Raw genomic sequence first — 21,833 nt, forward strand, 5'->3', positions numbered from 1 at the left:
GCAGCGTAGCCTCCAGCATTAGCTGTCCTTCTGTGTATTTTATTCAGTACTAATTTGAGTCATTTCTTATCAGGCAGAGACTGAATATCACTGCCTGTTTATATCCTGAGAGATGCGACAAATCGCCTGATACAGCACAGTGAAGACTACTTTATCTTGTAAAACAGATTTCTGGTATGAGGCATAAAACATCGGACTTGCAAAATGTCGTTGGCAAATGGTGAATTGTGCGGAAGCAATTAATGGTTCTCGTCTGTATGCATATAATCTAAAGTGAAAAAATAAAACTAATAAAAGGATTATTTTTTGCACAGCTATATGTTAATGTTCAGATGGTACACTCATTCTGCTGCAAACCGTTGTAGGCAGAAATATGATTACTCAAAACTTTGTTTAAATGAATCACCGTAGCGGCTTTTCCGCTCTCGGCCGACTATTTGAACGTGTTGCGATGGATTACGGTGGTGTTTCTACACCACTAGGCGCCGATACGTCCACAACAACGTTCAGCGATGAATCAGCTATTGATGATTCGTCAACAAAGGCAGAGTTTTTTTCTCCCAAGCATGATAGCTCGTTTTGGAAGCGGCGGAGGAGGAGCTATATTAATAATTACGACTCGAAGTCTATACAACGTATCAGGGAGATAAGAAAGGCGTTAGGTCGTGTTGAAATAGAAAGCAAGCCGTATCTGGACTTCCGTTTGAGGTTTGCTGAGGATATGGCAATAAACTCGCTTATATTGGCCAGCCGAAAACGTCTATCAAAAAGTATATCTGCGAGCCCCAGTATGCTTTTTGGTCCGTGTGAATCGGAGGGTCTGGTGTCTGCGAAGAAGCAACGTGAAGAAGTCGTAAATGATCTCAATCAAAGATGTCTTTTGTGTCTCTTTGAGCGGGCTGCCTCGGAAGTTGAAAGGTTTATTATGTGCGAGGAGGCAACACCCCCGTTGGTGCAAACCAAGTTTTCCAATCGTTATGCTGATGTGCATTATGATGGAAGTTCGACGGACTTGGATTTAATGGATCATACGTTGGTCAACGGATCAAGGTAGGCTGGCTCCAACTTTGTTTCATCTCATTTAGCCTAGTTAAGTTGTACTCTGTGATACGTGAGTTATGTCGAACAAATGATGGTATCATTTATAAGGCACGACATCGTCTGACAGGCGTTGTCTACTGTATCAAACGATCAGTACGTCGGTCTTCGGTGGGTCGTTCCGAAGATAGCCTCTCGAATGCGCTGAATGAATCTCAAGCGCTGAGTGTGTTGAGGCACACGAACATTGTCAGATTCTACAATTCGTGGGTGGAGGCGGGCTCACTGCTTACGCAGTTGGAATATTGCCTTGGCGGAAGCTTATTTGACTGCCTCAATGAAGTAGCGCTGACCCACAACGCGCCTTCGGTGGCGCTTAATGCTGACAGCGATGATGATGCCAGTGCTGGGTATCAGGTGCAAGGTTTCAACTCTCATCGGTCAGCTTTAAGTAGCCCTTCGGCTGCAACTCTTACTAAGTTACTAAGTGATATCGCCCGCGCCTTAGACTATCTACACACAAAGTGGTGCATGGCACACAAGAAAGTAGGATTGAAGACCATCTTGGTTCAGCTGAAGCCGCAGGCTGCACGCAAAGCCTACAGGTCAGACGAGAAAATGAATGATGCGCGGAGGCGCTGCTGCGAGGTGAGTTTCTTGTGATAGCACTCCTAAGCTGATATAATGGGGGTTCACTTGTAAAGATCTGCATGACTCAATCTACCGTGGTCCGGTAAAATGAATAGAAGAGGTAGTAAGTGGTAGATCGCTCTGTCTCTCGACTATTGAATCGAAGCTGGGTCCTCGCAATAAGGTCGTAACTACTCTGGTAAACACATGTGTTTTTGTTCTCTCAAGCTCCTTCTGTCAGGTGAAACTAACGGATTGGATTTCAAGTTGTCTGACTTTGGTGGGGCGTCGAGAGTAAGTGAACAGGAGGACGTTCGTGATTCTGACGTGTACGCCCTCGGCGTGACAGTTTGTCTTACGGTAAGTGCTGGCAGCTGGTTCCTGTTCTGCCGGCTGTGCTCTATTAATGACATTTGCGCTTTTTAGGCCAGGGGGGTAGGGCTTTCACCTGCTGACAACGAGCTGAATGAGGTATACCCCTCCAGCGTTTGCGCTTCCCTTCAGCCTATTCTGCAGGTTTGTTTTGTTTTATTAGGAATTGGGCTCTATTACCGGGGCTCCCTTTTGCCATAGCCTAAAGCGTTCGGTTTCTGGCTTCTAGCTCATGCTGAAGCCGTTGGCTGTGGATCGAGTGACCGCGTCAGACGTGCTAGAATACATTGCGGCGTCCAGCAATGGTAAGCGAGTTAATGGGAGGGCGTACTGCTATTGGTGCATTTTTTCAGGGCTCTCTTGGTCCATATTTTAGGCTCTGGCGTTGGGACTGAACTGATGGATGTCTGATAAGAGCTATTGTGTGGCATCATTTCCGGATTCCGCAAACATAGGTTTCTATTTCCCTTTTGGTGCTCTTATTTGTAGCGCAACTTTGGCCTTTATGGCACGTTTTCGTCGTATTTACTACAATTTTAAATAAACTGGATATCGGGTGCCACTGTTCTCTGTGTGTGATGGAACAAACGGCTGTGCTGGGGTGGGGTTTTTGCATAGGGAGCAGGGGCAGGCGGGATGTCTACGGCGCAAGGCACTAGTTCTACTCGGGGATGGGGGGTTCCGCAATGTATGCGTCGAGGCGGCCTGCGACCCCTACTCTTACGCACGCGCGTTCGGGTGTCGATCGCCTCATAGCGTGATTCTCGCTTACCTTTCGCGTTTCAGTTCTGTAGTGGGCCCTGATTGTTGGCGAGACAACTTGGATGCATAGCTTTGTGACGACGCAACATTGGTCACTTCCTTTTGAAAACCCACTATCGTCAGGCAAGAAGGGCCTATTCACCAGCTGGATAGTTTCCACTTCATTCCATTCAACATCTAGTATGGTTAGTAACCGCTGTGTTATCCACTATTATCATCCGGTGTATGGCCTTATTTGATTGCCAATGTGTGTAACATAGGTAGTGGATTCTCGCGAATGGTGGTATTTGTGGCTTACAGTAGCTCACGCACCTTCGGGATTGCAGTGGTTTCGGTTTTGTTTTCACCAGGCTGAGACGTGGGCAACATTATTTTACGCGAGGTTAAAAGGCGATATCTGCTCTCTGTGACTTTGTTCATTCCTTTAGTCGCATGTTAGCATGGCTTAATTGAAAAGGTGCATTTTACTGTCGGATGTTGAAATGAATCATGGGCAAACCTAGAAGGATACTTTTCTTTGCTAGTCATCATCTCGAAACGGACACTGAGAAGAACAAAGTATGATTCTTGCTAAAGCAGTGGTGCGTATCAAACTATTACCAATATTGGCCTTTTGAAACAAGGGAACGGTTTAACTGTTGTTGCCGATAGGGTCTTACACTCTTTCAGCACTGAATTGGAAGGCTCTTACCATCAGGACGGGGTGTGAAAAAAATGGTTAGTGGTGATTTGATTACTTGAGATTAAAATAGAAGGTAGCCGGTACACAATTTGGGAAGTTATTTGGTCGATGCTGGCTGACATAATGACACCGAAGCAAAAGTAGTTGTCGAGGTTGTAAGGTCGCCTGACGCAAGGAAGGAAGCGCTGTAGTGCCACAAGACGAATCATGGGTCTACCATTTACTGTACCGACGTAATAAGATATCAACAATGTGTAGGCATAGATGACAAAAGATGTAGTTACTAGACATGTCATTGCCAAAAGCAGCGATGAATACTTCCTTTTCTCTCCTGTGCTGAATAAAGTTGTTTTCTTTTAGGCCGTGGTATTCTTGTCAAATGTGCCCCTAACAATAATGGGAAAGACAGCACACAAATGATCTTTGCCTCTCCAAGTACAAAAGGAAAACGAATATTACTTCTTTGGGTTTTTGTTTCCATAATGCTCACATTTCTCTCATTATTTAGGTTTTGATCTTTTATTCAGCAACGCCATTTATTTGATATTGACGCTTCTTTATTTTCTAGTTGTCAGGTTTCTTCCAATTTTAAAATGGAAGTTGAAGTTTCCTTTACCCAAGTTTTTAAAATTAGCTACAAATGGAGCGGCATAGTTAAAGGCAACCCCAAATGGAGAATAGTGAGTACTTTTGAGTAGCTGATCATGGTGCCTGCTCTAGTTCTACTCTTTGCCACTTTTCCTCATCTATAGCCGTGTACTTTTTTTCTTGTAATAACTCAATCTGTCTCTACGCACCCTTTTATTCTGAGCATCTGGGCTTACCTGTTTTTTATACACATGAATGTGCTACCATCATTGTTTTTCTCATATATGCTTGATAATGATGGTTTCGAGCCCCTAAACTCGATCAATTTTTGAGGCTTTTTAGTGTTATGCGTATTTTAGCACCTTTCGCGTTACAAATTTCGGCTCCTTCGTTGTGGCTTTGGGATCTAATTAATAGCGAATTAGCTTGTCACGTCAGTACCTCTAAAGAGCTCTCCTTTTGTACTCACTATATCTTCTTTTTGTTTTTTGAGTCCTAAGTCTCTGTGTTCTTTCATCAACTAGTATGATTTTTTTTAACCCTCTGTAATGACCATCGTCCGCTTTGTTTAACAGATGACAAAAGTACGGATCCTGCTGGCGATCCCCCTAGATCCCCTTTTAAGTTAAAGTTATCCTCTAGTCTTGGCCGCAAGGATAGCGATGCCAAAACAAGTAAGAAGATTGGCCATCGTCGGGTTACCAATCAGGGCACCGTCACCTATAAAAAGGTATTGACTTCTCACTATCTATCTGAGTACGATGAGAATCGTACGACCTTTCAACTGTGATTTATAGCTGTTCATAGAAGTCTTGCTAAGTACCTGTCTATTTCACTTTGTAAGTACCCCATGGTGTCACCGTTGTTTAAATGTTTTCAGTTGTAAACCTGTACCTGACAATGTCTTTTTCATCTTGGAATGTCTTTGGTTTAGTTTTATTGGGTATCGTTTGGATTTCAGATGTATTTCTGGAGCCCGGCTTTTTATAGGCCTGGGAATATTGCTGAATCATATTGAGTAAATTCAAGGTTAATGATTCATTGCGGTACAGGGTTTTTTGTGTCTGTTGTGTTTGTTTTCTTTCGCGGTTCTGTAAAGTCCGGTTGAGTGATATCCATGTAGCCAATTAACAATTCCTTTAGGCTGATGTTCATTTCGATTCTCTTTTACCAGGAAAACGGATTACTGCTAATAATAATATTCGAGTCGTACGCTGACCCTTTAAAAACTGCCTGTGCGTTTACTCATGTGTAATTGAGGAATTTCGATCTTATACATACTGTTGGAATTGTGCATTGTTTTTCCTACACTTGTTGCCGAAGGCTGATATCATTCTGTGGATTAAACAGGACGTTGATTGTGTCAGATTGCTGGATTTTGATTTGCCAATTTTTCACAGGGCATGTTCATTTAAAAATTGACACCATTTCCTCTCACACGGTTGGTAGTCATAGTGAGAGTAGCTTCAATCAGGAGTTTAGGCATAGTTGCTAGTCTTCAACTACCGCCTCTCTTAGCAAATGGAGATGCAACACGAGTTTGCTGAGGCAAAAGGTTAACATACAGCCGTTCATTTCTGTGAATAGACACCCACTTCGGAGATTCAACGGGCCATTCAGCTAGGCATCCAGCACAGCATTGGCACTCTCCAGCAGAAGCAAGTCCGTGATGTTCTCTTTCGAGACTTTGAAGTGGTGGAGACCGTGGACTTTCCTCGATCTGGCACCAAGACGACGCCTGCTCATGGACTCTCTGATTTCCGTTTTCGAACATTCGCCCCTGTTGCATTTCGCTCATTTCGCGACCAATTTCAACTGGATATTCGGGACTACTTGGTAAAGAGCGTATCAATAAAATTCGTGTACTATTTATATGGTTTATAATATGCTATATTTTTATGATTCCTCATGTATATGTTATGTGTGTGTATGGGGAAATAATAATTGATTATGCACGCATCGAATTATCTTGCTGGCCATTCGATTAATAGTAACTGGAGGGGCAGGGGAAACTGGTTGTATTTAGCCGTTTTGTTGGGCACTCTGGCTATGGGTTAATGCTTAAGCTTCATGTGAATGCATTTCAAAACCTATCTTGGTTTTGCATGCAGAATGCACAAACACCTGTGTAAGGAGTTTGCTGCCGTAATTCTGGCCTCACGCCAAGGCCACCGTTGCTATTAGTAATGCACCAAATTCCTTAACATTGTGACCATGAGGTGTGCGCTCACCTTTGCATGCATCCAGCTGTCGCTTTTCATCTGCGCTTATGTCCTCCAGTTAGTTTTCTGCTGTATCCCGTTGCCTGTCTTATTTATGTAGTTGAAATTCCAAGATGATGTCTGGCTCCCTTATTATCAGTGATGCTATCTTTAAGAGAGTTTGATGAATTCTCTACAAAAGATCTTGTCTTCATCGGATGGTATTCTCTTCAAGTGTGAGTCTTACCTTCACTGCGCACCTATTTAAGCCATTATCAAATATCGCCTTATCTACGACCAATTCATTTCGAATTCGCTAATCCTCTCCCTAGTTGATGTCAACGTATAAATTGGATTTAGTTTCAACTGCTTTTCTGGAGGCAGTGGCTGCATACTTTCCTGGGGTGACAAAGTGTACCTCTTCTGTTAAAGAAAATTCGGTGGATACCTGTCATTTACAATCGATCACTTTCCACTTAGTCTAATTCGGGCAACTCACGATGGCTAAATGCATTCTCCTACCAAATTTTTATTTTAGGTCGTTCTTTATGAACTAAAATCTCCATGATCAGTGAACTTACTGTCTGGTTCCTCATTTTCGGGATTGTCATTAAAAATCCATCGACATCACAACTTATTTCTGTTCCAGAATGTCACTTTCAATCTGTTCGCTATCCTGCGCTCTCGGTTACTTTTTTACTGATATTTTTTGCATTTGTTGCCACTCCACCGTCCGAACTCTGAAAATTGCCAAATGTTATCACGCGTTCCTTTAAAGATTTCAACGTCTTTTATCTAAGTGGGTTTTTGTGTTCTCGTTGCATTTGCTTATGATTCTGTTCCATTCTGGCACCAAGAAAAAGCAAAAAACTGTTACTATTGATTTCACCTCTTACGCAATGAAACCGATATGCTCAAGGAAATTTTTGTTCCTACTATATTACACATATTATAACATTCCTAAGTTCCAAATTCAAATACGGGTTTTCTTGAGTCATGGTTTCATTGCTTTAATCCTTTTTTTCCCAACTGCTTACTTGAACTCTCCATGCAAATTTGTTCACTGCTGCGGTGTCATATGAGTGTTACTGCTCGATCATTACTATTTGCAGGGTTTACTCCATCCATGGCATTGGCATAAGTTAGATAGCTCGATATAACATTAATTAGTGGTATTACTTTCAACGCTGTATTTTTCGTTCATTCAGTGAGATAACCTTTTGTTAGAATGCAAAACCCCGTATCTGTATTCTCCACAAGCCTTCACGTTCCTAGATAATGCTTTTCAATTTTAGATAGTATTTTGCCATATTTTTTGACGTTCGATTGTTAGCTTTCCTGGACCATTTTCTGGCCACAAATTTTCGGCTATATTAAGTCATCCATTACCTTTGACACCATTTTTCTCAGCCAATGAGCGTATTTTGCCATGCTGATTAATAAACTCAATGAATTCTAAACTTTACTGTATACTCTTTCAAATGTGTAATAGGCTTTGATATGGTAAACATGTGATGGCCATCCACATTTCTTTTTCCAGCATTCCCTATGCTCTCAGGAGCTTCGTGAACTTTCCAATCCTGGTGCCAGCGGATCTATCTTTTACATCTCAGCAGACGATGAATTCATCATTAAGACTGTTCAACACAAAGAGGCCAATTTCCTTCAGAAACTTCTTCCTGAGTACTACATGAATCTGGTGCAACACACACGAACTTTGCTACCCAAATTTTACGGTCTTCACTGTTATCAGGTAAACCTGCCCCTTCCACTGATATATCAGTTTTTTACTTGTTTAAGATCTAAGAGATAATTTCGAGACCCTTTAGGTGATTTTCACATTAATATTGCTTCCCAGAGATTTCCCTTAATTCCCTTATTTTAACTTTATAGACAGTAGCTCTTTCATATGCGTAATAAAATGCACCGCGTTCTCACGATTTCTTTGTTTCCAACCTTTCGGTCAAAAGTGCTGTTGATTAGCTGTCTTGTTTTTAGCGTTTCTAAGCTGTGGCGATAAAGCATTCAAGTCTATCGTGTGTAGTAAAAAACGTTTTACTTATGCCACGGTTGTTTTTGATCATGATGCAACAAACACTTTGCTGTGCTGAATAATGTCCTTTTCTGACTATCTGACAAGTTGTTTCAGGGTTTTGTCGCACTCACAGCATTACAGTAGTTCTTCCATACGGACATTGGGTGTGGAGGATTTACTTTATGGTGATGAACTAAGCAGTAAACGTAAAGTTTAATTACTGAGCTAATCCCTAGTTGTTTCGACACGAAATAAACTTGTTGGGTAAAAATGAAATTAGCATTTGGTCTGTTAATTGCAAGTGTTGAAGGTAATTATGAGTACGATTTCTCGCCATTTTATGCTCGGAATGTATAGGATAGAATTCGTCACGCATTAATGCACATACTTCAAATTATATGAACTTGAGCGGATTTTCTTGTTTTGGTGAGTTAAAACATGTTTCGCGCCTTAACAAACGCTGGCTTTTTGACCACGTGCGACTTCACCTACTGTCTCCAATACATACGATATGACGCATCAGATGGCCCCTCTTCTGATAATTGGTGGCGGTGGTGACACCACACTATCATCAACACTCGCGAATATGGACCATCGGTCCTATCTTAAATCTTCATTCGTCCTACTGAAAGCACCTTACTCCCAACCCTATTCACTACACTGATTTCAGATTCTCATTTCTCCGAGATCGTTTCTACCCAAAAGCCATTTTGATTGCTCTTGCTCAGTTCTTACGGTTAGTTTCATCAAGTTTTCAGTAGACTCACCCTGCATTTAGCTTGGCAGATTTTATGTTTGCAGCACTTGTTTCTCTATAAAATGTAGTTAAGTAAAATTCTGCTGTGCTGTTTTTATGTGAACATGTGCTCTATTATTTTTGATTCCATTAAATTCGTCTATAGCGTCATAGACAGTTTTCATTATATTTTATTCGAATTTCTTCACAGTTAATGTAGGCCGCGAATGTCTTCGTCAACTTGACATGATATAGAAAATACTTCAGTTTCATAGACGTATGTGTTCGTTCGTTGGAAATCCACTCATGCCTCGATAAGCCTTGATCTTAGTCATAAGCAGAAATTGGCGTTTTCATTTTCCCAGTGAACCTACTAAACCAAGTTTAGTCAGTGTTTGTTCATTGGTGCGCCATTCGTCTTTCAGGTACATGAGCTATTCTTTCATTATCATCCTGAGGACCATTTAATCATTTAAAAGTCTATTTATTGTACAGGTTGAGAAAACGTTCTCTTCTCCATGGAACCAAAAATAAGTACTTGTCAAAAAATCCTTGTAATTCATTTGGTTTTGCGGTTTTTCCTACATTCTGGTAGTTTATAAAGCAGCCCCAAATACCCAGCAAAAAGCAATTCGACATAAATTGGTATTGCTGCTAACTTACTTTGCTTCTAATGCAAGATGCGTTTTAATCTCACTGTCTCTACTGGCTGCGGTGAATTGGATAAGATTGATTAAGGTGTGAGTTTGAACAGATGGCACATCTCTAAATCATCTGACTTCTCTTAACCTTGTGTGAGGTGGCTTTTTAGTGGCGGGAATTTCGCACAGGTTCCAATTTAGACCCGCCATTGTTTACGTTTGAGACGGGCATGTTATTTTTTCACAGTAGTTTGCAAAGCTTTCTAGGCGTTGGCGCGTTTTGTAAAAAGTGTAGATACTTATTTAGCAGGAGTGAGCTTTAATTCAGTGCCGTGGTGTAGACGCCTCATCCAACTCAGACAATATAGCTACACGCATCCAAAAATGTCATGTGGTGTGGAATTGCTGCCAACTGCCGATTGAAATGCTTACTTCAGAGCTCGGGGAAGAACATCCGTTTTGTGGTGATGAACAATCTATTACCCTCGTCGGTGAAGATGCACGAGCGCTATGACCTTAAAGGCTCCTCGTACAAGCGGAAGGCGAATGAACGCGAATTGGCCAAGACATCTCCTACCCTCAAAGATCTCGACTTCAAGTAAGCTCCTCGCTTTATTTTTTCTGCCTGGTCAGCTCTGCGTAATTTGCTTCATGAATTCAACTTTTTATCGATAGAAAGGTGATCCGTTTGCAAAATTGTTTCGACCATTTACTTATGTATTCTAAACAGCGCATGAGTTGGTACTTAATTGTAATTTTTAAAGTAAGCCCTTTTAAAATCGACTTTTACGAGGGTACTCTCTTTCCTTCAGAGAGTAATGATTTTGCTAATTAAAAAACTACATCTTCCATTTCGCAGAGCTTTTGTGGACTCGTTACGGTTGTTTAGGAAGGCCAATCAGGAGTTTCGGAGTTTCTTTTCAATCATTACTTCTGCGACTTCTATAACTGGGAGCCACTGGGTTTTGTGATGCACTTGAGCATATGTTCTTTTTGGGACTTTAATCTTCCTATGTAAAGTGCTAAAGTTGGTTGAAATTCAAATGCTCTGTGATAAGTCCATTGTAGTTTATTTATTGGTTATAGGCATTCAAAATTGCTAAAGCCGAATTAAGTTTCGTAAAGCTGTTTAGAAATTTATTATTTGCAGTGCTTTACCCCTCGTTGGTGACATTAAATATATTCGGCAATTTTGCCGTAGGATAGTAAGTTGTATTACGCATACCAATGAAAAATATCTCCAACTGGGACACATGCAACCTTGTGAGCGATACGTTCTTCGAATCTTGTCATTTCCTCCTGTTTCATTCCATAATATCCATTGAGAGCCGCATTATTGAAACCGTTAAACCAGAGTTTAGTTGGGTGGATTAGCTACTTGTCGGAAAAGGATATTCACATCGGCACGTGGATGGTGCCAAATTCCTAAGACTGCTGCTTCCGGGAAACAATACGGCTAAGCAGCTCTACTAGCTGACATTTTTTCTTTTGCTTAAAGTCAGTCTTTTCTCTTTTTTTCTGCCTTTTTTTCACCACGACTTGTTCCGGTTCCGATAATTTACCTTTCTTCGTAAATGGCAGCAGTCATTTTGTACTGGAAGTATTATGCCTCAAGTATAACTGTCTGGTTGGCTAAATTTATTTCAATGGGCAAGTCAGGAAATGTGTTTAGTGAAAAACGATGTAGATTCAATCGTTTTAGTTGGAATAATCTAATTTTCACAGCCTCGAGCCCTTGAAACCATAGGTAACCACGACATTGACGTCATAGAAGAGGTAGTGCCATCACCTTGCCTTTTTTCCTATCCTTTGACCAAACCAATCCGTGATTATCTACGACTCTGATAAGCATAGTCAAATTCTTGCTTGCTTACTTGGGTTCTTCAAAATGTTTCTGTTCACGGCGGAATTAAATCATTATGTGATAGGGAATTAAATGCAATCACAAAAGGTCGCACTTATTTGGATATGCACGGGGCTTGTTTATTTCTATGCGACAATATTTGCAAGGCGACAGCGGTTGAACGTTGGCATACACGGTAGTTAATGATTTATGTGCCACCTGAAATCAGCATTCTTATCCGTTAAAAGTGGTGTCTGCGAGTCTGTTTTGCCTTGCCACCGACAAACGGATACCTCTGTGTCCCGCTGTTGCTGTTAATAGCCTTGAGACAAAATTTTACCAAGTTGATTGTTTCCAGAACATCAGGCATAAGCTGTCATAGTATGCAAATAAATGAAGGAGCCAATTAGTGATGAAAATATATCATTTAAGATAGTTTGGTGGGAGATACCTTTTAATCGTGTTCATATGTGGAAACATTGTTTAAGCGTAAAATTGTTAATTCAGGCTGAGTTGCATGCTCTCGTCTTGCAGGGAGAGACACCCTAATGGTATTTGGCTGGAGGCCGATACCTACGATGCCTTGATGAAGACCATTGAACGCGACTGCAGGGTATGTGAACTCCCTAATTTTGTGGCGTTTAGCCCTTTTACTGGATACGTAATCGCTTCATGTGGTTGTGCCTTTCACATCATTTCATCATCAATGACCCTACGTCTTGCCATGTTTTCAATGTAGATGCATGCGATTAGCAGTTGGGCCACCTTGTCACCTATCTCTCGAGTGATTTTTCGAACTTGGGTGATTTTATTTAGCATCGTGGTTAGAATTGTTAGATGGCATAGGTACAAATTTATGGAGGAATGCACAGAGTGCTACGCTTTAGCAATGTCACTGGTGATTTTCGTATATTACAGTTATTATTATTTATTTGAAGGTGCTTGAATCCTTTCAAATCATGGACTACTCCCTCCTCCTTGGTGTTCACAACTTTGACCGAGCGGAGCGTGACAGGGTGAGTCTGTGGTCGGTTTTGTGTCGAGCTTACGTTTCTACAGATACACACCCATACGTACTGCCTTAGTGATAGTGCCTTTGTACTAAAACCTTTTGTATATGTTCTTATCGTTCGGTGGTTTAGGGTAAATTTTAACTTTGTGTCCTTTAATCGTTTCAGCTACGCCGCCGTGTAACTACTTTTTTAACTTTTTCCTTTTTAAGCAAAATCGGAAGAGCGAGCGATCGCCTGATAATGGTAAGACCATGTTCCCTTTCCACACAAATCCTCCGCTTTTTACCACCTGTTTGATCGACTCTTCATTGCTGTGTGTAGCTAATCTTAACTTCTCGTCCTTTACTGTAAATAATATTTTTGGTGTCAGACTAAGGCTCCGTGTAATATAGTGACTTCCATTTTTTTAAGTTTATTTTTTTGTTAGAACCAGCTGTTATCAGATTAATTGATCTAAGACCTTTGTTTTGGACTCGTGGTCGAGAATTTTCCAGCTGCATCAAGTTGTTCTGCTTTTCCTCCATGGAAATGCATTTCTTTTGAAATATTTATCTTATAACTTTTGTACACATTTCTCCGTTCCCTTGAATTGCGTTTTGTCACAAATAGTGCATTTTATATTGAAATTCCGTATTTGAGACGCTTTGAGTTGAAATAGGCAAGGTATCTACGCCGTCACTTCCTGTTCCACTTTCTTACATCCGGATCTCTACTCCATTTGGGCAGTGAAAATCTAATCATCCTGGGAGACCATTATTAAGAACCTTTTATTATTTTGTTATTCTTTATCAAAACACACTTAACGTTATTTATGAGAGCTTCGGCAGTTGATTGGCCAAAGATGTCAAAGTCACCTTTCCATGCACGTAACACTAGTTGTCCAAGCGAGATTATTTCTATTCACGCTATTCTCAGTTAAGACACCCTTCATATTTGCCAGTGTAGCCTTCGTTAAAGTAACAAGGGGTTTGAGGCTTTAAATTTGCAAACATTTTCTATTTAGTCGTGTCACTTCATAATATTATCTTTATAATATTTCAGCATTTTCGGGCATCGCCTCCTTTAACATTTTGGAAACCAAAGCGTTTATGTTTGGTTTGGCAAACATTGGTCTAGAGAAAATCTTAGTTACAATTCTACATGACTGAAGGGTGAAACTATGAACAGCACGGTCTGGACTAAATTACATTGTTGTGATGAATTTTCTGCACAACGTATGTCGAACCCATAGGTATAGTTGCCAATGCGGTGTCGGGAGCCGGAGGTACAGAGCAGAATCTACGCACGCTCACTCTGTCCGAATCCTCGAAGAGACGGAGCGACGGCGACGCCGTAGGTCGGGTGCGCCGCTCCACCTCGCCTTTCGCCCGCAACGCATTCCGCGCTCGTTCGGGTAACAAACGCCTCGCCGCTTACTCCACCGCTATGGAGTCTATAGAGGCCAAGACCGAACCCGTCGAAATCGAGCCCACTGACTCCGAGAAAGCCACCCTGTACGTCCCCTGCCCCTCGCTCTTTTATACTTGCCTCCCCTTCCACCTCTTCTCTCCGTCTCATCTACTCTGTTGCAGCCCAGACTGCTGACAGGCTTTGTAAATGACTAATGCCTTTTTACTAATGAAGCTGTCCAAGGCGATATGTAGAAAAAAGCAAGCAGAGCATATGGTTTAGTCAAAAGACCACTAAGGGGCATCTATACATCTTGAAATGCGATATTGTGGTGCGAATCAACGCTGCTAAATCATCGCGTGGAAGCTATTCTGTTAATTTACGTTGAACATTTCAAAATTTGATTGTAAAATGTGTGTTATGTTTAAATGAGAAATTGAGTATGAAAATTACCGGTGCAAGAGAGAAGTGAGTCATTTTCGTCACAAAGAGGTGCACGATCCAGCCCAATCCTTTCACTCACCTGTACTAAATGAGAAAACCCCTTCGTTGGCCATTTACTTCGTTTTCTTACCACCTCCGGTTCTTATATAACTGCTTGCTGTGTGTCCAGCTTGGCTTGGCCACGTGCCCAGGTAGAGCTTTCAAGTAAGTATATTATCCGAAAGGGTTTTTTCCTCTATGCGGGACGCTATTTATTACCAGATCCAAATTGTATCAGTTGGTGGTCATGCTTTGTCCTCTCAGAACAGTCACCACATGTTCAAACCTGTATGCTTAGTTGTAAATCTGATAACTCCAAAATGAAGCTTACAAAATATCGTATTCCGAGACATTTATAGCCCGGTCAAGTTTGTGTTTATGCTTTCTACTTTGGTCTTACTCAGGTATCGCAGTAGCTTGTTAATTTTTGCAACCTATAGACTTGGTGGTCTACCCGCTCGCAGTTATTCCGGTGACCGGCTGTTCCTCTTTATTGGCATAATTGACATTCTACAGAGCTACCGGATGGTAAAAAAAATGGAGCATACTATCAAATCTGTCGTTATTGATGCGGTACGTCTACATTTTCCCCTTCTATATAGTTTACACTTGTTCTCTTGCTTAGCTTACGAGCTTTGAGTATCTTCCCTTGATTCAACAAATTTGTGGCATGAGATTTGTTTTTTTATTTACATACTTAAGGAATCCCAAATGAAGCTCTCATGGTATGATAACCATGAAACTTCTCATTGATAGTTCATGGAGTCCATGTGATGATTTCCACCACACTTTGCTCGCTACATCGCCATTCCATTCACTAAAACCCAAATAGATGAATTGGGGCAGCCTGAGCAATAACAATCTCGTGCTACCATGCAGACCTGTTCAACGTCATCATGCTTTTTGTTATATTTTACCATATCCGTGTTCTTCATTCTGCTAGCATTCATTTGACGTTCTCTTTCATGTTTTTAGGAGACCGTATCTGTGACGAATCCCAGTTTCTATGCGAAACGTTTTCAAAATGCTCTAGGCAATTGTATATTCCGAAGAACTCCTTACCGTAAGTTATTCAATGCTTTCATTGGTTTAAGCCAAATGCAACTGTAGGTATATTTAGAAAAAATAATCTAAATAGCAATGTCGCTTGTCTATTTGGTGTCATACGTCATATTATGTTTGATTTTTGGGGACGTTTTCATTAATTACGTAGAATATTCACCGGATTCAGTTGAATGCAATCATTTAGACCGCTTGAGTTAGATAAAATCATTGCATTCTTAATTACATTTCCATAAATTTGTGTAATGGAAAAGCACCATTCTTATTATTGTTCATGCGATCGCACAATGCTTCATGACTAATTGATTTTATTACACTTCCTTTCTATTACCCTCTCCAAAACTCTATTTTGGACGAATCCATCGGTTGCCGTTGTTATTTCTGTTGTTATGTTTGCTGCTATTGTTATGCCATTATTGCGTGGTGTGGTAACACTCTTATGCATTGTTCGTCCCTCTTTCTCAACCATATCTCGGTTTGTCAAATCCCAAACTTGCATGCCGTTTTCGTACTTGGCCCCCTCCCCCCTCTCTCACATTATTCGTATGTCTATAAAGTTGATCCGCCACAACTGTTTGGTCCCAAAGCGAGGCGGTTTCGGCGTTTGGCTCATCTAGGTTCGTGTTTGCAGTGGTAGCAATGTTTCTGTCGTTGAGGTCATAGTATCACAACCACGTAGTTTTTCAAGTGTAATTAGAAATGACATCTCTCACATTATTTTTTTTGCGTGGGTGCCCGAAGTTGCTTGTTTGAAGCTGATACTTTGGAACATGACTGCATTTACATACCGTGCAACTTTTCTACTGGTAGCTAAATCTGTTCATAATTTGTGCACTTATGGTAGTTCCTGAGTTTGGCAAAAATTGGATCTAGTAGCTGTGTCCATGCACACTATTCATAATCATTCAATTGTTCATTTGGACGCCGCCTATGGAAACACTAGGTGGCCCTTGTGTAAACTATTCCTTCTCCAGTATTTGGAAAGCTACATTAAAAACTCGGAAGTTAGTCAGGGAATATTGTGCTAGAGCATAAGCATCGGATCTGGCTACCAATCATGGCTAATTGCTAGGCCCTTTGGGCCCCTTGCTGTAACACTACTCGTGGGTGTCAAAAAATTGGTTCGTTTTGCTGTTTTTCGTGGCTTTGCTTTACGTTGTACTGCTTGATACAGTTTTAATAAATAACGACGAATACTTAGCAATTAGCGTGTGTATTTTGGACCAGGCGGAAACGCTAAAAGTCGAGGTAATATATCTGCTTACTTTATTCGACCTAATTCATAACCAAACCTAGCTTTAAAACTGCCACCGTTAAGCGATCCATCTTTTTCCGCAGCTCCTCCCCATGATCCCCGCTCTTTCTGATCCTTAACACTTAGTTTATGGTTGTGACAATTTTCCTAATGACTTAGTTTTTTAACTCCTACGTTTGCATCTGTTCTTTTTTCAGTGTTGTGGGATAGTTTCTTACAGAAAACGCCATACTCCCCGTTTGCAAATAGCTCCTTACATATTTGTATTCCTTTGAAATGGCTATGCCTTGTCCTTTGACCTGCCATTACTGGGCGTCACTATGTTGTGTAATGTAGCCCTTAACCGGTTTAAGTTCAGTTTGAAATATTTACTCTGTACACCTCCTTTCATTTTCCCATAGCAACGGCAGCAGTTGGTAAGTTTAAACTGCACTTCTCCATCACCAAATAACCCTGACGGTCAAATTGTTTTAGCGACGATTTGCACCCTCTCCGGCATTTTATTCTAAAAATCAGCGCGTTTTTTTGACTGATTAATCGTTGTATTTTTCACCAAATTATGGGCTGTGCTTCGTTAAACTCTCCTCCACTGCTCTTGCCTACCACTAGAGGCATTCTAGTTGCACCCGGTCGTGGAGATTGTGAACCGGTTAACTATACTACGAGCTAATGTCGATCCCATCTTCGTGAGCTCCCCATCCTCCTAGAGAATATTTGTTTGCTTTTGGTGTATGATGAAGCTTTAGAGCCATCGTTGCATGTCTTGTTGCGTTTTACCTTCTCGAACTGATTATGTTTAGTTCTTTCTGATTTGTAGCCATGAGACAAACTTCTGCTCGACGGAGACAGCTTCAGTCCGCAAAACTTCCCCTTCCATCTTCAAATTCAAATGGTAGTTTTTTTTTCGCTTTTCTGTTTTGCGATTCCAATAAGCTCTATATTAGCCACAATGATATCGAAGATAGTTGATGTACATATGAAGTCTCTGTCCCCACAAATAATCATCAATAGCACTTCTGCAAATACATGTTTTTTTTTCAGTCAAAAGGGGTACTATATATGCTTTCTAGAAGAGTATCGGGAATCTAATGTCTATTTTTGGTGGTCGAATGTTCTTTCGACAAAAAGTGCTTTTCATTTGAGCAGAATTACCGTTTCTTCTAGAGGTAGTGAAAGTAGTCTCCGTAGTGGACCAGTAAATATTTTGAGCTGCAAGATAGACGACTCAACGACAGCTAAAAATATCAAAATAATGGCTCATTGGGTGCGCTGCTGATTGCAGTCATTTGTGAACTTGGAACAAACAGTTCTCGTTGCATCAGCCCTGTCCACAGTGCCTAGCCCCAAATCAAAATTAGTATTTGGTAGTATTTTATTGATGCATTGATTCTAAGTGAGTAACTCGGCTGGATCTGATCGACGTATATTAACTCGGTCATCTTGTTTTAAGTTTACTTAAATTGCCGAAATGAACCAAACATCGGTACGACGGGTATCGTCGGTTTCTCAAATTACGAGAATCCTAAAGATGATAAATGATTTCCACATGTGAGACGCTTTTAGGAAGTTAATCAGTTTTGTGCCCGGCAAATTTATGAAACTTTATCTTCTTGTGTTTCTAGATTTGGCTCTCTCGCTAATGTAAGCCCAGTTCTAAGAATACCTTGACAAACCTACTTATGTCATGCGTAATGATCAGTTAATTTTACTTAATCTTTATTAAGTAAGTTTTTTTTGTTCAGTTCCCCCAGTAATGAAACCGCTTCTTCAGTTACGAGTGAGTATTTAGTTTTTAATACCCTTTCGTTATAAGTGCATAAATCGCTTCTGCGAAGCCATAAGTTGTGCTGTGTTGATTGTGCGACTGCTGCATGCCGCTTCTAGTGCGCTGTGCAAGTGCACCGAGTTTTGTGTCAAACGCTGGATGCTGTTCGTGTTCGCATCGTTATCATAACCTTAAATTTAAAACTGATAATAAGCATGTGAATGCATCCTTTACCATTGACTTTTAAATGCCTATTTACTGAACACTTGAGAATATTGCATTATCTGAAGTGCAGTGATTTCGTAAATCCGTGGTTGCAAATGTGGTGGTTTGTTTCTCCAATTTACTTTTTGCCACTTCCAACTTCCTATTACTGCAAAGTCACATTTAATGTCTCTAAGGTGATGATTGACTTTTAAATTACTTCAACTTTCCGCTTCCTCAAAACGTACCAAGTTATATTACAATTTAGTTGCCTCCCTCTTGCATTAGTCTTTATCGAGCACTTCGTATGTGGCATTCATTTCTTGTTTTCCGTTTCTGTGGTCTTTTTGAAAGTTTTTTTTCAACGCTCCTTTTTTTTTCAAAACTGGTTTTTCAACTTATTTCACTTAAACGTCATTTTGATCATTACTGTTCCAATTTACGACTTTGTAATCGAAATGGGAGTGAAGCCAATAATTTTTCGGTACTTTATGTCGACCACTTGATCACACACATTGATACGAGTTCTACAAGACATTCCTTTTTTGATAGACAGTAACTTTCATTCGCGATAATGGGAATATATAGCTACTAAATATAAAGCCAATGAGTGCATGGAAATTTTATATTTATGCCAATTAAGAGTTTCTTCTATGAGTCTAACACGAATTTTACTTCCCTTCATCTTCGGTTCGCGTACCTTCTAGCTGCTACGATAACCACGCCGGTAGAACCTCAACTCCTTTCTCCTGTTGACCTTACCCCATACGTTCAATTACTCATTTTTAATGGTTTGCTGCTTTGTATTCAAGTAATCTCCGTTCTCATAGCCTCCCCTCCCAACTGACACTAATCCTCCCTTCACCACACTCCTTACATTTGATCAATCACCTTTTGTCTTTCGAACGTATTTCTTTTGTCTCCTTCCCCCCTTCCCTATCATATTCAACTTTATGATAATTCTGTGATAAAAATAGAGGAGCGAATTTTGTAAAGTATTTGCTTTTGAGGGGTCACTCGGTCATGCTGGCCTTCTGAATCCCACCGCTCTTAGAGGTAGATCGGAAGAGTTTTGTTTACTGTTCGCAGATACCCTCATTTCCTTTCTGATTATCATATCTGTTTTTTTCTGTTTGCATCGTTTTCTCTACGTTTGGTGTTTTTGCCGTTTCTATCATTAGTGGCCTTTTTCGATAGCAAAGCGGTCTGTCTTTGAATATTACTACAAGACTATTATCGGACTCTTAAGTGAAATTTCAAATGCTCTAAACGATAAATTACGATTAAGTTCATTGTTAATGTAATGTTCCTCGTAGTAAAGCTATGCATTGATTCATGCGTCATTAAGATGTTTGGTTGCGTTAACGTTTTTACTGTTTAGGTATTTTTTAAACTTATACATTTGTCTTTTTCTTCTCTTCCCACATTCTACTACTTCTCACCACTCTACTCACATTCGTGCACGCACGCGCTTTTTTGACGCGTTCGCACGCCCCATTACTTACTTAAATTAATGCGTAAAATTGCAATTTCCTAGCTTGGCCACGCCAGCGTTTCTTGAATACTGTCTCAAGATACTCATCAGGCTGCTCCTCAGGTTATTCTACAATGGTGAACAACCACAATTGCGGTGCGGGGTTGGTCCCGGATCTGCCCTATCCCGACTACACTCATCCTGCTTCCGTCCCGATTTGTCGCACTAGACCCTCTCCAGGCACCGAACCATGTCTCTTTGACTCCTCGCGTGGTGAGCTCTCTTGGTGTGAGCAATCCATCATTAGTCTTCGAATGGGCTCGGAATCAGACCTCTCCGACAGCAACACAACCTCCACTAGTAGTGATATCAGTGCTAACGGCAAGATCGTGCCCGCCGACGGTACTGTGATGACTACGCAGGGCAAACGCACCGTTGAAGAGTTGGATTCGCAGTTGGTAGCTGTGCAGAAATTGGTTCGACGAGAGCGGGCTCGTAAGCAGCTAGAGGAGGCCTACAAGAATCGGTCGGTGGCGAGTCTGCACCTCTTGGCAATGAGTAATGCGTCGACGCCACCTCTGCCTCTACACTACGCCACAGTGTCTCGCCGAAGTGCACCACGCGCCTTTTTGATGCCCAAACCCGTCGATTTGCGCAACCGCACACCTGTGCAGCGTAGCAATTGTGTCACTACTTCATCGCCACCGCTGCCTTCGTTATCCAAACCACAACCAGCAATACCCATCGCCGCTGTTGTCTCCACCTCCTCCCTCTCTGTCTTCATGCGCGATGCTGAATCGGACTTTGACAAGGCGCTCTGATCCACTTTTGGGGTCTGTGGTTTGTGTCATCGCTAGAGAAAGAAAGAGCACGACTCGAATACTCACCACGACTTTTCAACCCTACCCTTTTCCTCCTCTTTAGCACCGTTTTAAATAAATAGGTCTCTCTCAGTGGATAGAAATTGACTACTAAATTCCCAGGGGCTCCATATGTGCATGCTCTGTGTGTTTGTTCATGCATGAATTTGTCAACTTTGTCACATCGCATGTGCTTTTTTGCTTAAGTGTGGTTTTTGCATCTGCGGCGACTGCGCCCGGTAATTGTGGTTTTTTTGTTCCAATTTGCAGATCCGCAGTCTCTAGTGAGTGCACGATGAGTGTGATCGACGAGTCATTTACTCTTTCCGCCTTACCCTCAACTTGTGTATAGATACCCACGCAAAAACCACAGTCAAAATGCAAAACTCATGTTCCATTCCCACTTTTCACTTATCTACCCTCTTAATCCGTCGTTCCTGTCGTCGTATGTGCGTTTTTAAAACTTGTGATGACATTATTTGACGTGACTACTTTCGCCCCAGACTTTCGAGCCGTCTTATGATGACTATACTTTATTTTGCTTTGTTTATCCATACTTTCCTTCTTTCCCTCCGTCCTCCCTATTTGTAGTATTTTGTTCCGACCTGGTTTCCGCGTGCTGGTGTTGTTTCACTTAATTGCAATATTAAAAAGATCAGATGTATTGGTTGATCATACGAACTTGTTGGTAGTGTTTCATGGATTTTCCCATTGCAGTAACCGGAATCTCGAACAGGTTTTGCAAGGATTTCATTTGTGACCAAGTACATCGATCACATTGACCCCTATGTAGATGTCTA

The 21,833-nt window shown here is 41.1% G+C and overlaps 1 protein-coding gene across 1 annotated transcript; it reads left to right on the forward strand. All coding sequences in view use genetic code 11, as the record gives it.

The window, feature by feature from the left end:
• Positions 1–397: 397 nt before the first annotated feature.
• On the forward strand, positions 398–20,994 carry EGR_00885 (Phosphatidylinositol-4-phosphate 5-kinase type-1 alpha; the record flags this gene model as incomplete). Its single annotated transcript, XM_024490134.1, has 16 exons — positions 398–1,050; positions 1,086–1,686; positions 1,897–2,028; positions 2,095–2,184; positions 2,270–2,345; positions 4,648–4,802; positions 5,660–5,908; positions 7,814–8,026; positions 10,123–10,283; positions 12,063–12,141; positions 12,467–12,544; positions 12,751–12,784; positions 13,773–14,034; positions 14,854–14,986; positions 15,389–15,476; positions 20,237–20,994. 16 exons carry the CDS (start codon positions 398–400, stop codon positions 20,992–20,994), a joined length of 3,762 nt encoding a protein of 1,253 aa, XP_024355537.1.
• Positions 20,995–21,833: the final 839 nt, after the last annotated feature.

The sequence above is a fragment of the Echinococcus granulosus genome (assembly GCF_000524195.1).
Source record: "Echinococcus granulosus chromosome Unknown EG_S00003, whole genome shotgun sequence".
NCBI classification, from domain to species: domain Eukaryota; kingdom Metazoa; phylum Platyhelminthes; class Cestoda; order Cyclophyllidea; family Taeniidae; genus Echinococcus; species Echinococcus granulosus.